The following is a 13,876-nucleotide window of genomic DNA, read 5'->3' on the forward strand; positions in this document are numbered from 1 at the left end:
CAGGTTAAGGTGGTGCTTCGCCCTTTTTTACATAGTTCCGTCCTTGGATTTCCATTTGAATAAGGACATTGGGTTAGCTTCTTGTGTCCCTGGTTAGCACATCCCAAGGAATTGACTTTATCTTGCCTGGATGTGTTTTGGGGGATTCAGATGTACTTGCCAGCCACTGAGTCTGTTGGTGGTCAGGCTTACTGTATTCTCGGACAGGCCATGAAGGGGGCTGTCTGTTTTTTTCTGCGGTCTGGTTTCTGGATGATCGGACAGATGATGTCTCTGGGCTACCCTGTCAGGGATCGGTTTCCTCCTTTCCCTTTTATGGTGCATTCTTCTCGGGCGCATAGTGCTTCTTGGGCCTTCTGTCATCAGGCGGCCTTTGCGCAAGTTGGCAAGGCGGCCACTGGTCATCGGTGTACATTCTCACAAGTTCTACGAAGTGGATAGTTGGCATTTGCGGATGCCTCTTTTGGCCGCAAATTTTTTTGCAGGCCACTGTTTAGAGGGTCTATTCCCTCTTGAAGGGGTATCGTTCAGGTTGGGTTCCAGCTTGTCCTGGGTGAAGCTCCTGTTACCTGGTTGGCTCTTGTATTAGCCTTGGGATTTTTCGTTGTCCCACCCCTCATGTTGGCACTGCTTTGGGACGTCTCTATCATTATGAATAAAGGAGGCTGTGTCTGTCGATGAACGAATGAGAAAATAGGATTTTTTTACTTACCGTAAAATCCGTTTCTATGAGTTCATTGACAGTCCTGCCTAGTCCTACTCCTGCGGAGGTGAAATAAACCCTATCGTTATGAATAAAGAAGGCTGTGTCTGTCAATGAACTCAGAGAAATGGATTTTACGGTAAGTGAAAAATCCTATTTTTCTCCCTCCCCAAATCCCCCCCTAACATCTATAAAACATCACAGTCAGAGTGCAGCTACAGAAGATCAACTAAACTTACATGACACCCGTCCATGCAGGCTGCTTCACAAGGAGCTTTTGCCTGTGTACATTCCCTACCCCCTCTCTCTCTGCCCCCCCTCTCTCACCTCCCTCCTCTCCCCCCACTTCTCTCTTTTCCTGCCCCCTCTCTCCCCTCCCTCCCTCCTCGCCCCTCACTCCTCACCCCTCCCTCCTCGCCCGTCACTCCTCGCCCCTCCCTCCTTTCCCCTCCCTCCTTTCCCCTCCCTCCTTGCCCCTCCCTCCTCGCTCTCACTCCTCTGCTCTCATATAGAGATGTGTAGAGCAGAGAGGGATCAGAGTGGCCACTGACAGACAGAGGAGCGCTATCACTTGGAATTACAGAAGCAGCGCTTCTCTGTATCTACAACTGAGAGTAGTGACTAGTGAGCAGCTAACAAGTGGCAGAACTCCGGCAGGCAGCAGCATGGGCTCAATTGGCAGCTGCTTTGGGCCCCCCAACAGTGATTGGGCCCTGGGCAGCTGCCCTATTTGCCCTGTGCAAAAGACAGCCCTGGTTAGGGGCATTTGCTACTGGTCTGATTGAGCCTTTATTAGACCATCCAAACAGTGCCAGCTGGTCCTGGGTGTTGTATTTCCATGAGCAAGTGTTGTGCTGGAGAAGAAATAGTAGATCTGCAAGTAGGTTTGTGCAGGAGGCAGAGGAATGTATATACTGTGTGTAAATAGCTGTCCCTGAAGACTTTACTACACTGATCAAGGGGGCATCTCATATCCCCATCCAAGTTTAAATCCCCTAATAAAACAAAAAAAACAAAGCTGCTCGGACTGTTTCCTGACTCTGTGTGCTGTGGAAGATGCGGTGTGCCTGGCTGTGCAGGGTGGGGGATCCCATTCACCAGCAGCTCCTGTGGGGGTAGCGCTACATTGCTAGGAGTTATGATAAGGTATATACTGATGTTCCTTTTGACTCTGACCATTTAAGAAAGGGCTTCTGCAAGGCCCAGAAATAAACATGTTAGACAAACATTGCTGTTGATGTTTTGCTTCCTTATATAAATTCTCCATACATTAAGATTCTTATGAGCACCAACTGGACCCACCGGTTGAGTCATGTATATAGACACAAACTGACTCATAACATGACATCTTGTGGATTGGATTAAGATGACTGACTTAACCATGTGGGCATAAATCCTGAGGAATGTTCCTGACACTCATTAGATCTAGATAAGTGGAAAAACATAAACATTAAAGGACAAGTCCATCTAAAGTGCCTAACTACTAGCTGGACCATGACCTGCATAAATAGGAACCTTCACAGGTGTATTCCCTAAACGTTTGCTTGATAGTGCTAGTCCCATGCTGGCTAATGCTGTGCTAATATTTTTGTAGAATTGCTGGTTTTGTGTTGTTGGATGTCATGGGAAAGACTCTGTCCATTAGACTTATGTAGATTAATTTGGTAAGATGTGCTAATTGTTATTTTGCTGCATGTCTTTGCCCCTGAGATATTCCTTAGAGTTCATGCTGGGTCTAAACAATATGATGTAACATTTTGGAAAAAACATGCAGATTACCAGGGCCCAGCTAGATGACAAGATAGCAAAGACCTCCATGGCCACTACATATTGACCACGAGCACTAAGAGTAGCTGGGATGTAGGACACCCAGACACTCAAGAAGGCCAGCATACTGAAAGTGATGAACTTGGCCTCGTTGAAGCTATCTGGAAGTGTGCGAGCGAGAAAGGCTACAATAAAACTGACTGATGACAGCAAGCCAAGATAACCCAACATGGACCAAAAGGCACTTGGTGAACCCTCACTGCACTCAGCTATAATGATTTCTGGTTGGGTTTGTGTATTGTATGCAAAATATGGAGGATTCCGAGTCAACCACAAAACACATAACAATAATTGCGTAACAGAGCACATAAAAATCATAACGTAGGACACCTTTGGACTTGTCCATCTCCTGAGTCTGCTATTAGGCTTGGTGGCCATGAAGGCAAAGACAACCATGATGGTTTTTGCCAAGACTGTAGAAATGCAGACTGCGAAAACCATACCAAATATTACCTGCCTCATCAGACATGTAAGAGTTTGGGGGTATCCAATAAAATTTAAGGAGCAGAGAAAGCAGAGTGATATAGACATAAGAAGAATGCAACTTAAAGAGTAGTTGTTGGCTTTAACGATGGGTGTATGTCTGTGGCGAAAGAACAGACATAAGATAAAAACTGTCATCAAGGATGAAGAGACTCCAGCAGCAGTCAAGGAGCCACCTAATGTTCCTTCATAGGAAAGATACTCAATTGTCTTTGGGAGGCATTTGGTCCTTTCAGCATTAGGCCACAGATTCCACGGACATTTGTAACAGTCGTCCGAGTCTGAATGAGAAACACAAACAAGACCAATAATCGTTTTTATGTTACCAATGGTTCAGAAAAGCTTGCTAAAGTCCATATAAACCAATTGTTTTACATTTTGAATAGAGTAGGGGAAGGTTGGAAAAAGTACCAAAGCAAAAAAAAAAACACTTCCGTACCGGGCCTATTCTGGCACTCCTCTCCTACACCTAAAAATAATTTGCTACAATTTTTCAAATGCGTTTTTTTGGGATAAAAAAAGTTTCATGAATTAAAAAATAACATTAGAGTTTTCCCAATTTTTTTTGTATAATGTGAAATATGATGTTACGCCGAGTAAATAGATACCCAACATGTCATGCTTTAAAATTGCGCACACTCATGGAATGGCGCCAAACTTTGGTACCTAAAAATCTCCATAGGCGATGCTTTACATTTTTTTACAGGTTACCAGTTTAGAGTTACAGAGGAGGTCTAGTGCTAGAATTGTTGCTCGCGCTCGAATGCACATGGCGATACCTCACATGTGTGGTTTGAACGGCGTTTACATATGTGGGCGGGACTTACGTGTGCGTTCGCTTCTGAGCGCGAGCTACCGGGGACGGGCATTTTAAGGTTTTTTTTGTTTTTTTACATTTTTACACTTTCTTTTACATTTTTCTTTTCTTTTACATCTCTCCTCCAGGCTGGAAAGCATGAGATCGAAAAAAAAAATCCACAATCTCATACTTACCAGCTGCGATCGTGGGTTTGTTTACAACTGTGGCCCGAACGTGACGTCGCGCCCGGTCTTCCGACGGTCATAGAGATGACTGGTGACGATCTGGTCACGGAAATCTCTATGCTCGTCATCCGGCGGCGGCCGATTCTTTTTCCGGGTCCCGGATGGCACGGGAGAGCCCGGAGAAGCACCAGATGGTGGCGGGGGGTGGGGGGACGTCCCCTCCCGTCGCCTCCCGTCGCCTGTAATGCCCCGTACACACGGTCGGACTTTGTTCGGACATTCCGACAACAAAATCCTAGGATTTTTTCCGACGGATGTTGGCTCAAACTTGTCTTGCATACACACGGTCACACAAAATCGTTCTAAACGCGGTGACGTAAAACACGTACGTCGGGACTATAAACGGGGCAGTGGCCAATAGCTTTCATCTCTTTATTTATTCTGAGCATGCGTGGCACTTTGTCCGTCGGATTTGTGTACACACGATCGGAATTTCCGACAACGGATTTTGTTGTCGGAAAATTTTATATCCTGCTCTCAAACTTTGTGTGTCGGAAAATCCGATGGAAAATGTGTGATGGAGCCTACACACGGTCGGAATTTCCGACAACAAGGTCCTATCACACATTTTCTGTCGGAAAATCCGACCGTGTGTACGGGGCATAAGAATGATCAAGAAGTGGAACTGCTGCTATGATCGTTCTTATGGTGCACAGAATCACCGGCTGAAAACGAGGATATCTGAATGATGCCTGTTGCCTCCCCCCTTCATTCAGATATTCCCACTGAAAGTCAAAGACGTCATATGGGCTGGAAGCGCTTAAAGGATAAGTTCACCTTTGTGAACATGTTACATGTTCCAACCGATTTTAGAGTGGAACATGTAACATGTTCCCAGTGCTGCAGCCGTCGCCTGCTGCCCCCCCCCCCCCCCCCCCCCCGTGACAGCAGTACGGGGAGAAGTTACCTGTACTAGCTGCCACTGTTTGAAAAACAGCATGGCCGTGTGCAGGGCTCCGCCACACCCCTCTGTGTGTCTGAATGAACTACATACTCCAACATCCTTAGTGGCTGTCAGCTTGTAGTTATTGAACTACCACAGTGCTGTGGAGAGCCGTAGTAGTTTGAGTGTTCCTGTAAGGGAGTATCGGCTTGCCTGTGTAGGATGTACGGGTAACCTGATACACAGACAGGTCTGCAGGAGCCCTTTATGGCATCAGCGATCTGCTGATCGCTGGTGCAATGCTTTCTAAGCCCCTACTACAAAAAATAATAAATGCCCATTTTTTCACCTGCAAAAAAAATTTTTCACCTGCTTTTTTTTTTTTAACTTATCTTTTAAATGAAACATTAAAAATGCGAACTTCCATTAACTGCTTGCTGACCAGCACACGCCGATGTACTTTGGCAAAATGGCACTGGTGGGCAAAAGGGCGTACAGGTACGTTTCCTTTAAGAAGCGGTCTTGCGGGCCGTGACACGGGTCCCACAGACGATCCCCTATTTTGTAGACGCTATAAATTTTGCGCAAACCAATCAATATACGCTTATTGCGATTTTTTTTACCAAAAATATGTAGAAGAATACATATCGGCCTAAACTGAGGAAAAAAATCATTTTTTTTTATACATTTTTGGGGGATATTTATTATAGCAAAAAGTAAAAAATATTGCTTTTTTTTTCAAAATTGTTGTTTTTTTTGTTTAAAGCGCAAAAAATAAAAACAGCAGAGGTGATCAAATACCACCAAAAGAAAGCTCTATTTGTGGGAAAAAAGGACGTCAATTTCCTTTGGGTGCAATGCCGCACGACCGCGCAAATGTCAGTTAAAGAGACGCAGTGCCGAATCGCAAAAAATGGCCTGGTCATTCAGCAGTCAAATCCTCTGGGGCTGAAGTGGTTATACAGTATGTGTGTGTGTGTGTGTGTGGGGGGGGGACTTGTACTGACTGTGAAGTGGGTATGATGTATAAAGCCTTCTACAGCAACACTGAAAAGAAAAAGAAATGCCTTTAAGATTGGCGGCTCCAATTTGCTCAGTTCTGTTTAAACAGAGCAGCAGGGAATTCCCCTCATTTATACTAGCCCCTTAACCTGGATAGGAGTCTGATATAGATGTTAGTGGACCCCATAAATGAACAAAAACAGCATCGGATTCCACCTAAAAAAAATACACTATATTACCAAAAGTATTGGGACACCTGCCTTTTCACACACATGAACTTCAGTAACATCCCAGTCTTAGTCCGTAGGGTTTAATATAGAGTTGGCCCACCCTTTGCAGCTATAACAGCTTCAACTCTTCTAGGAAGGCTGTCCACAAGATTTAGGAGTGTGTCTATGGGAATGTTTCACCATTCTTCCAGAAGAGCATTTGTGAGGTCAGGCACTGTTGTTGGCGAGAGGGCCTGGCTCACAGTCTGCGCTCTAATTCATCCCAAAGGTGTTCTATCAGGTTGAGGTCAGGACTCTGTTCAGGCCAGTACCCCAAACTAATATAAATATTGGAGGGAAAAATCTATACCAGACCTGAAGCACCTGGAATGAATTATAAATCCCTGACCCTTTGTTTACTTTTGGCTGTAAGCCAGGATTCTCCAGCTGACAGTTGAATGGACCAAGAAGGAATGAATAATGGTTGTTAAGATGTCAATGGCTGTTGGTTTCCTAACAACCATGTTGTGGGGAAGCTGTCACATTTAGCAGCAGTAGTAGAGATTCAACTTGACCGAACACCAGTTCCAAGTCCAAACAAACTAAATTTGGTCCAAACCTACATTGGGAACCCAACAGCAGCTCATCCCTATCTAAGAAGAGATTACCCTTACTTTGGTGAGATATCCTCTCACTTCCTATTGTGTCTATGGGAGAGGAAGTTAAAAAAATACAAAAAAACTGGGTTTTAATCATTCCATATGCTATCCAAAACTAAACAAAATGGATATAAATTTACTCTGAATGGCAAAAAGACCCTCTTATGGCATTGTGAAGGCAACCAAAAAAGAAAGATGCATAACCATTTATATATAAAACTCTAAAAAGACATAGCCTTGTTAAAAACACACGTGGCCATATTTAGATCCATTGTGCACATCAATATGCAGTTGATACTTTGGCAATGTTACATATTTCATTGGAGGATTGTAAAAATTACACATCTCATATGATTGTGCTAAGGAGCAGACCTGCACAGCTTGGTTTGGGTGAACAGCAGTGAAAAATGGGCCTTGTGTAATTTTTACAAGTCCCTTTTTCATGGTATGGGAATCTGTAGGACCCTTGCATGAATTCACCTCTGCTCACCAGCAAGTGGAGGTTGATATGGGCAGTCGTCATGAGAAGTGGTAATATTTTTTTTGATAAATTGAAAGGCATCTAATAATTTCTGAGCAGGAGATTAATTAATAAATCTAGAAAAGCGTTAAATGTATGATGCCCAAGCAAACTATCTGCTGAACATCAAATCCTCCAAAGCGATACAGTATCTCACAAAAGTGAGTACACCCCTCACATTTTTATAAATATTTTATTATATCTTTTCATGTGACAACACTGAAGAAATTACACTTTGCTACAATGTAAAGTAGTGAGTGTACAGCTTGTATAACAGTGTAAATTTGCTGTCCCCTCAAAAAACCTCAACACACAGCCATTAATGTCTAAACCACTGGCAACAAAACTGAGTACACCCCTAAATGAAAATGTCCAAGTTGGGGCCAAAGTGTCAATATTTTGTGTGGCCTTTATTATTTTCCAGCACTGCCTTACCCCTCTTTGGCATGGAGTTCACCAGAGCTTCACAGGTTGCCACTGGAGTCCTCTTCCCCTCTTCCATGACGACATCACAAAGCTGGTGGATGTTAGAGACCTTGCTCTCCTCCACCTTCCTTTTGAGGATGCCCCACAGATGCTCAATAGGGTTTAGGTCTGTAGACATGCTTGGCCAGTCCATCACCTTTACCCTCAGCTTCTTTAGCAAGGCAGTGGTCATCTTGGAGGTGTTTGGGGTCGTTATCATGTTGGAATACTGATCTACGGCCCAGTCTCCGAAGGGAGGGGCTCATGCTCTGCTTCAGTATGTCACAGTACATGTTGAAATTCATGGTTCCCTCAATGAACTGTAGCTCCCCAGTGCCAGCAGCACTCATGCAGCCCCAGACCATGACATTCCACCACCATGCTTGACTGTAGCCAAGACACACTTGTCTTTGTACTCCTCACCTGGTTGCCGCCACACATGCTTGAAACCATCTGAACCAAATACGTTTTTCTTGGTCTCATCAGACCACAATGTAATCCATGTCCTTAGTCTGCTTGTCTTTAGCAAACTGTTTACAGGATTTCTTATGCATCATCTTTAGTAGACCAATTTAATGCAGTGTGCGGCGTATGGTCTGGGCACTGACAAGCTGACCCCCCCGCCCCTCTAACCTCTGCAGAAATGCTGGCAGCATTTATATGTCTATTTCCAAAAGATAACCTCTGGATATGATGCTGAGCATGTGCACTCAACTTCTTTGGTCGACCCTGAAGGGGCCAGTTCTGAGTGGAACCTGTCCTTTTAAACCGCTGTATGGTCTTTGGCACCATGCTGCTGCTCAGTTTCAAGGTCTTGGCAATCTTCTTATAGCCTAGGACATCTTTATGTAGAGCAACAATTCTTTTTTTTTTTAGATCCTCAGAGAGTTCTTTGCCATGAGGTGCCATGTTGAACTTCCAGTGACCAGTATGAGTGAGTGAGAGCGATAACACCAAATTTAACACACCTGCTCCTTATTCACACCTGAGACATTGTAACACTAACGAGTCACATGATACCGGGGAGGAAAAATGGCTAATTGGGCGCAATATGGACATTTTCACTTAGGGGTGCACTCACTTTTGTTGCCAGTGAACAGAGTGAGTGAACAGAAAATTTACACTGTTATACAAGCTGTACACTCACTACTTTACATTGTAGCAAAGTGTAATTTCTTCAGTGTTGTCATATGAAAAATCTAATAAAATATTTACAAAAATGTGAGGGGTGTACATTGCCAAAGTATCAACTGCATATTGATGTGTACAATAAATCTTGGCCTAAATATGGCTACATGTGTTTTTAACAAGGCTATGTCTTTTTAGCGTTTTGTAATAAAAAGTGGTTTTATATATAAATGGTTATGCTTTTTTTTTTGGTTGCCTTTAAAATCCCGAAAGAGGGTCTTTTTCCAATTTCAAGTACAGAAATAGGGATGGTGGCAACCACTTCCCAAAACAGAATAAACATACATTAGAAATAGATTTACTCCGAATACTCACCTGTTCGGTTAGAAAATTCTCCATAGGGACACAGGACACACTCAAAGCAACATACAGGTGTCCCTCGTCTGACAACCCTTCGGAAACCTGGAGAACAACTCTCACTGCATATTGACTTTGGGATCTTCAAAAAGAATACAGAGATAAACAGTGAGATTTCCTAGGAAGATTATAATCATTGAAAATCCATCTGCGTTTTCATGTTACCCATCATACAGTACCTGTTTTTTTCCTGTAGACCATGTGATTTTGCTTATATTAATAGTAAAGATGTCTCCATCAGTGACTGATGTGTCGTAGCTTCCCACCTTGACCTTCTTTATGATCCCATCCGATCCCAGCTGCCAGTTCACAATATCATACACTGCCGGAAGGTCCCCATTTTTATCGAAGAAGACCTCTCTTCCATTTTTAAGCTTAACATGCACATTCTGGATATATTGCTTAAGCTGTAGTGATATCAGACAGATAATATTAATCATCGATGATCTTTAGACTTTGAAATAGCAAGTACAAACAGTATGATAGAGAAAGAGAAGTGGGACTTTTAAGGTGCCACAAAAAATTACAAATAGATATATGAAAATATCAAATGTATTAATACAAAAATATATAAAACCAACAGGATGTCATCATACAACAACCATGTATTGAATGAACAGCAGTGACTTCTTGCTCTACATGTTTCGACATACGATGGTATCCTCGGGAGACTTCAGGTAAGTACTGCATGTATGGTCACTATAGAGTAAAAACGATATATTAGAAAATACAAATTTGATGTACAACATCACCTCATGAATACAAATGTATACATCAGTCAGAAATTTCTTAGATGTGCATTTATTGTGGACCTGAACCCCAAATCGTCCCCACCTGAACTATGATGCGCGTCCCATATAAACACCATGCGGCTCTGACGTATGAAGGACATTGATGTTACGGAAAAATCTGGTGTACCACAGAGAGGGACATAAAAATTCCAAAAAAGGGCCTGTCTAGAAAAAGGATAAAGGATATGTTTTTATATCTCAATTCCAATGAAAACAAAGCATCAATTGAAATACACAGAAAGGTGGTCTAACCTACTAGTCTATCCAAAGTTTAGGGTTTGTTATTCAGTTGCAAGAAAGAAACCAGTCACATAAATAATCCCCATTGGTTGACAGAGTTGAAAATGAAATTTTCAAGGAGAGACTTTCAAGCAGTCAAACATCCTAGTTATCAATCGACAAGAGGAAAGCAATTAAGACATACTCAAGCCACATGAACAATATCCCATGTAGAGTTTCCAATACGCTCCAATAAATCTCTTACCTCTGCATAGTTGATACACCATATATCACCTAACTCCAGAATCTGGCCTCTGCCATGTCTGTAGATAAGGAGATCCTTTTATATCCCCTCCACCTCCTCAGCGTCCAATGTCGCTGATGGAGGCGCGGATACCCGAAAATATCCACCACAAGCCACGTCAGAAATGATGTCACGCGCAGGCACGATGATCAAGCGGCGCCAGATATGGAAAGACTGCCGTGACTGGATGCGGCCATTGACTTTGTTAGTCAACGCTCGCTCCCTCCACTCATGTCTCCACATGACTAGGGTAAATGAATGGGAACCAAATCAAGGGGCAGGCAGTGCAAGTGGACAGTGGCGCCAACCCCACAAGCAATATCAGGAGGGACCTCCATTACTGCAAATAGAGGTGACGCCCCAGGCGTCCATATGGTCAGTCACCTATCTCCATTCAATGTACCGCAATATAGACACTTAAAGCAGAGTTCCACCCACTTTTCAACTAGATCTTAAAGGAAAGACTACCCCTCCACCACTCATTTTTGGCTATTTTAATTTTTTTTCTTTCTCCTTCCTACCTTTTATTGATGTACCTTGTGTACTTTCGCCCCAGCATCGCTGCGACCCAGGGTGTCATTTCCTGCTACTCGCCCACTGCCTTCTGGGAACTGTGTTTGTCAAAGAAGCCAACGGAGCCATTCAGGGAGCACAGTGTGACTTGCGCATGCGCAGTAGGAAACCAGCGATGAAGCCTGAAGGCTCTACTGCCGGTTTCCCTTAGTTAGAATGGCGGCGGCTGCACCCGATCCGATGGACGGATGGGGAGCCGACATCGTGGGCTTCCTGGACAGGTAAGTGTCCTTATTAAAAGTCTGCAGCTACAGTGTTTGTAGCTGCTGACTTTGAACATTTTTTTTTGCAGCTGGAACACTGCTTTAAAGTAAAAAAAAAAAAAAAAAACCTACTGGTAACAAATGGAATAGCATCCTCGATATGAAACCAAATATATTCACACTAACATAAGAGCCAGTATATACCAAATTACCTTTAAACAGATAAGGGAAAAAAAGGAGGAAGCGCAACACTAGCCAAGGTTCTGGTCAAGGGAAATTTCCACAGCCAAGTTACAAAAAAATACAAATTAAATATAAAAAGAAAAAAATACACAACTATTTACCAGTTATTTATTAGGATCAGATATTGATCCCAGTGTCAATGTATTTTTGTTTATAAGAGTATTTTAAAAGAAAAACTCCCATGGTTCTAAAGGAAGGGTTTGTAGCTAATGGACTCATTCAGTCTAGGATGTTTTGTAGCTGACAGGGTGTGGATCCATTTTGTTTCATGCTATAGGAGTAGTTTTTCAACATCACCCCCTCTTTTATGTACCGGTATGTGTTCAAGGGCAAAGAATTTCATCTTTGATAATCTAAAACTGTGATATAGCACAGTTTTATTCCATTTCTTACCACTGGGTGTTTTTTTTTTTTTTTTTTTACTTTTATGTGTCTATATTGAGGTACATTGAATGGAGATAGGTGACTGACCATATGGACACCCGGGGCAATTTGCAATTATGGAGGTCCCTCCTGATATTGCTTTTGGGGTTTGCGCCACTGTCCACTTGTGCCCCTTGATTTGGTTTCCATTCATTTACCCTAGTCATGTGGGGACACGTTTACTAACCAAGTCAATGGCCGCATCCAGTTAGGGCAGTCTTTCCATATCTGGCGCCGCTTGATCATCGCACCTGCGCTTGATGTCATCGGCACCATTGGAAGCTGAGGAGGTGGAGGGGATATAAAAGGATCTCTTTATCTGCAGACTTGGCAGAGGCCAGATTCTGGGGTTAGGTGATATATGGTGTATCAACTATGCAGAGGTAAGAGATTTATTGGAGTGTACTAGAAACTCTACATGGGATATTGTTCATGTGGCTTGAGTATGTCTTAATTGCTTTCATCTTGTTGATTGATAACTAGGATGTGGGACTGCTTGAAAGTCTCTCCTTGAAAATTTCATTTTCAACTCTGTCAAGCAATGGGGATTATTTATGTGACTGGTTTCTTTCTTGCCACTGAATAACAAACCCAAAACTTTGGATAGACTGGTAGGTTAGACCACCTTTCTGTGTATTTCAATTGATTCTTTGTTTTCATTGGAATTGGCAGGCTTTTTTTTGGAGTTTTCTGTCCCTCTCTGTGGTACACCAGATCTTTCCGTAACATCAATGTCCTTCATACGTCTGAGCCGCATGGTGTTTATATGGGACGCACATCATAGTTCAGGTGGGGACAATTTGGGGTTCAGGTCCACGTTCAATGCACATCTGTGAAATTTCTGACTTATGTATACATTTGTATTCATGAGGTAATGTTGTACATCAAATATGTATTTTCTAATATATCATTTTTACTGTATAGTGACCATACATGCAGTACTTACCTGAAGTCTCCTGAGGAAGCCATTGTATGTCGAAACATGTAGAGCAAGAAGTCACTGCTGTTCATTCAATATATGGTTATTTTATGATGACATCCTATATTTTTATATTAATAAAATTGATATTTTTATATATCTATTTGCAATTTTTTGTGGCACCTTAAAAGTCCCATTTCTCTTTCTCTATCATGTATATGTATATATAGGTATGTGGTGCCTTTGATTATCCAACCTCCAGCAAATTATAATACACGTACAAACAGTAACCAAAACCATTAGGTATTTATGGTAGAAAATGTACAAGCTAAAACAATGTTGAATAAAAAACAAAACAACAACAAATTAACTTCCAAGAATAAATGTAGTGGTTGGAATGGCTGTGGTTTGATGATAGGATTTGGATAGGGTTTGATGATGAGTTTAAAGGATAACTGCATCATTGTTTTAAAAAACATGAGCATAGCACACATTAAATCAACAATATAGGCGGCATATAACTTTTCCACTTAAACAAAGATTCCCAAGTTCTGTCCAACTTAATGCTGTTGCTAAAAATGACTAAGATTTTGTCTGACTTTCCATTGGCCTGTGCTGGGCTCAAGCCCATGGGCCCCAGCCAATAGGGGGCCCCGCCCATTTTGAGAGCCGCCGAGAGCAACCGAAAGCCACTGAGAGCGACCGAAAGCCACCGAGAGTAACCGAAAGCCGCCGAGATACACGGGACATCAGGCTCTGTATCTCGGCGGCGCCATTTTTAAACTGAAAGGCTGCAATGACAAGGCAGCAATGACACTGGAGAAAGGCTACACTGACAAGGCTGCAATGACACTGACAAGG

The 13,876-nt window shown here is 42.7% G+C and overlaps 1 protein-coding gene across 1 annotated transcript in view; it reads right to left on the bottom strand.

The window, feature by feature from the left end:
- Positions 1-2,377: 2,377 nt before the first annotated feature.
- LOC141134123 (extracellular calcium-sensing receptor-like) overlaps positions 2,378-13,876 on the bottom strand; it is a 37,258-nt gene continuing 25,759 nt past the window's right edge. Inside the window, exons 6-8 of the mRNA XM_073623708.1 lie at positions 11,256-11,314; positions 9,299-9,422; positions 2,378-3,294 (exon numbers count right to left, since the gene is read on the bottom strand). Coding sequence (XP_073479809.1) covers positions 2,378-3,294; positions 9,299-9,422; positions 11,256-11,314 — 1,100 coding nt within the window. The remainder of the gene's footprint in view (positions 3,295-9,298; positions 9,423-11,255; positions 11,315-13,876) is intronic.

The sequence above is a fragment of the Aquarana catesbeiana genome, linkage group LG03 (genome assembly GCF_042186555.1).
Source record: "Aquarana catesbeiana isolate 2022-GZ linkage group LG03, ASM4218655v1, whole genome shotgun sequence".
Taxonomy (NCBI): domain Eukaryota; kingdom Metazoa; phylum Chordata; class Amphibia; order Anura; family Ranidae; genus Aquarana; species Aquarana catesbeiana.